Raw genomic sequence first — 2,449 nt, forward strand, 5'->3', positions numbered from 1 at the left:
GGGCCGATAGCCGATACCAGCTATCGGGCCGATAGCCGATACCAGCTATCGGAGCGATAGCGGCTATCAAGACGATAGCTGCTATCAGCTATCAGGGCGATAGCCGCTGCCAGCTATTGGGGCGATAGCCGCTATCAGGGTGATAGCCGCAACCGGCTATCATGTCGATAGCCGCTACCGGCTATATAGCTGATATTTTGGTGATAAGTGATATTGAGATATGATATATCAAGATGGTTTTTCACTTATAAATTAGCTTATAATTTAATTTGACCGAATAGAGCCAAAGTGTCAACGTGATTTAAAAAAATGAGGTAAACTTCAAAAATATTATAATTCACTATATTTAATTTCATTTCATCATCGCACGACAAAAAAAAAAAATCACTTCACAAAAATAATAATAAAAATAAAATGAGAATGACCTGAACATCTTGTGCATTTGAGGGAGGATCTTGGTTTGGCGCTTGGAGAAAATAAGAACAAAAATAAAATGAGAATGACCTGAACATCCTGAGCATTGACTTCAAGGTGATCAGCAATGAGGAAACGGAAGCGAGAGGAGTCCAAGTTGGTACCCGACCCGATAATCCGATTGGATGGAAACCCGGAGAGCTTCCATGCGATGTAGGTGAGAACATCGACAGGGTTAGACACGATGAGGAGAACTGTATGCGGCGAGTAACGAGCCAGAGCGGGTATGATTTCCTTGAATAGAGCGAGGTTCCTCTGAAGGAGGTTCAGCCTTGACTCACCGGCGATCTGTCGTGCGCCGGCGGTAACGATACAAAGATCGGACCCGACGGTAACGGAGTATTCAACTGATGAATTGATCTTTACGCGGGGGAGAAAGGCAGCAGCATGCTGAAGATCGAGCATCTCGCCGCGGAGTTTGTCGGGTTTGTTGTCGACGATGACGAGCTCGTCGGTGAGGTCCTGAGTGAGGATGGTCTGAGCGATGGCCATTCCTACATTTCCGGCGCCGATGACGGAGATCTTGGTTTGGCGCTTGGAGAGAGATGGAGGGGCGGCGTTGGAGATGGACTTGAAGAAGACTTGGGTTAAGTCCAGGCCCCCTGGGCCCAACGCGGAAGCAGAACCGCTTTTGTGCATGGTGATTTGTAATCTGTGGAGTGTAAAAGGAAGAAAAGATATATGTCTCTGTTTGATGAACGCTGGTTTGGAAAATAAAAGGCTGGTTTGGAAAAGAAAAACGACCCTGAAACCGTCCTGTTTGTATTCTGTCTTTTTGTATTAATCTTTACCCTTCAAATTACACATTAAATTAAACAACAATACATCTAATTGTCTTTTTATGTTTATCTATTTTTGGCGTAATAAATATATGAGTTCACTTACATTCAAGTTACATGAGTTTCCATAAATATATTTAAATTAGACTTACATGTAACATATATCACTTGATTTATTAAAAAATGAAACATATGCAAATTTAGTTATCAATTTACTTATTATACAAAATTGTTTGACACAAGTTATAACTTGAACGACGTACCTTTAAGAGTTAAATGAGATAATTAATATAAAATATAAACTACCATAATTGTCCTAATGGAATAACGATTAAATAGATAAATCACTTAGGATAAATAGACATTAGTTAAACGGTTCAACACATCATAGTTTATTCAGTAACAAAAGTCCAACAAATAATTCAATATTTAATACTAATTAACTATAATTTAACTATTAATAATCTCTAATAATTGATTATTGTCCATCTACAATTGACTGATTAAATAATTAATCAAACAATTTCTTACTTAAATGACAATAATCAATTACTAAAAGAATGTGAATTTTAATATTAGAATTTCAACTATGGTCAAATTATTTACCATCCAAGATAAATAAGTTTAATGCTGCATAAATGGAATTCGATAGAAAAAACAAATCATATATCTCAAATACTTACATTTTGTAAAAGAATAATCATAGCCTTTGAAAATGCTATACTAATCTCCTATTTGTTACGCCCGCGTAAGTATATATATATATATATATATTATAATAATAATAATAATAATAATAATAATAATAATAATAATAATAATATTAATAATAATTAAATAAAACAAAACCCTTGCCACCTCCTTCATTTTTCCCATTTCCTCTCTCTCTCTTCCTCTCGGACAGCAACCCCCCTCCTTCATTTTTTTTTGTTTTCTTTCCTTCTTTTCTTCCCTTCTCCTTCTTCTCACTCTATTACTCAACCCTCAATCCTTAAAGGAGGTTTAACATCCCCACAAGCTTAAATTTCTCAAACTCCTACAAATTCTTTTGGTTGAGATTTTTGGGTTAGGGTTTGTGTTCTAAGGGAGGAAAAGGGTACCCATCTCTTGAAAGTGGTTTATTGAGACTCATTGAGGTAAATGCACAACTCTAATCCTAGTATGAATTCATAGAAAAATGTAGTTTTGAGTAAAAA

General features: G+C 36.3%; 1 protein-coding gene across 1 annotated transcript in view; it reads right to left on the reverse strand.

Annotated features, from left to right (window-relative positions):
• LOC101495118 (L-lactate dehydrogenase A-like) overlaps positions 1 to 1,239 on the reverse strand; it is a 4,580-nt gene extending 3,341 nt beyond the window's left edge. Inside the window, exon 1 of the mRNA XM_004516773.4 lies at positions 505 to 1,239. Coding sequence (XP_004516830.1) covers positions 505 to 1,113 — 609 coding nt within the window. The 5' untranslated portion in view covers positions 1,114 to 1,239. The remainder of the gene's footprint in view (positions 1 to 504) is intronic.
• Positions 1,240 to 2,449: the final 1,210 nt, after the last annotated feature.

Source organism: Cicer arietinum, chromosome 7, assembly GCF_000331145.2.
Source record: "Cicer arietinum cultivar CDC Frontier isolate Library 1 chromosome 7, Cicar.CDCFrontier_v2.0, whole genome shotgun sequence".
In the NCBI taxonomy this organism is placed as follows: domain Eukaryota; kingdom Viridiplantae; phylum Streptophyta; class Magnoliopsida; order Fabales; family Fabaceae; genus Cicer; species Cicer arietinum.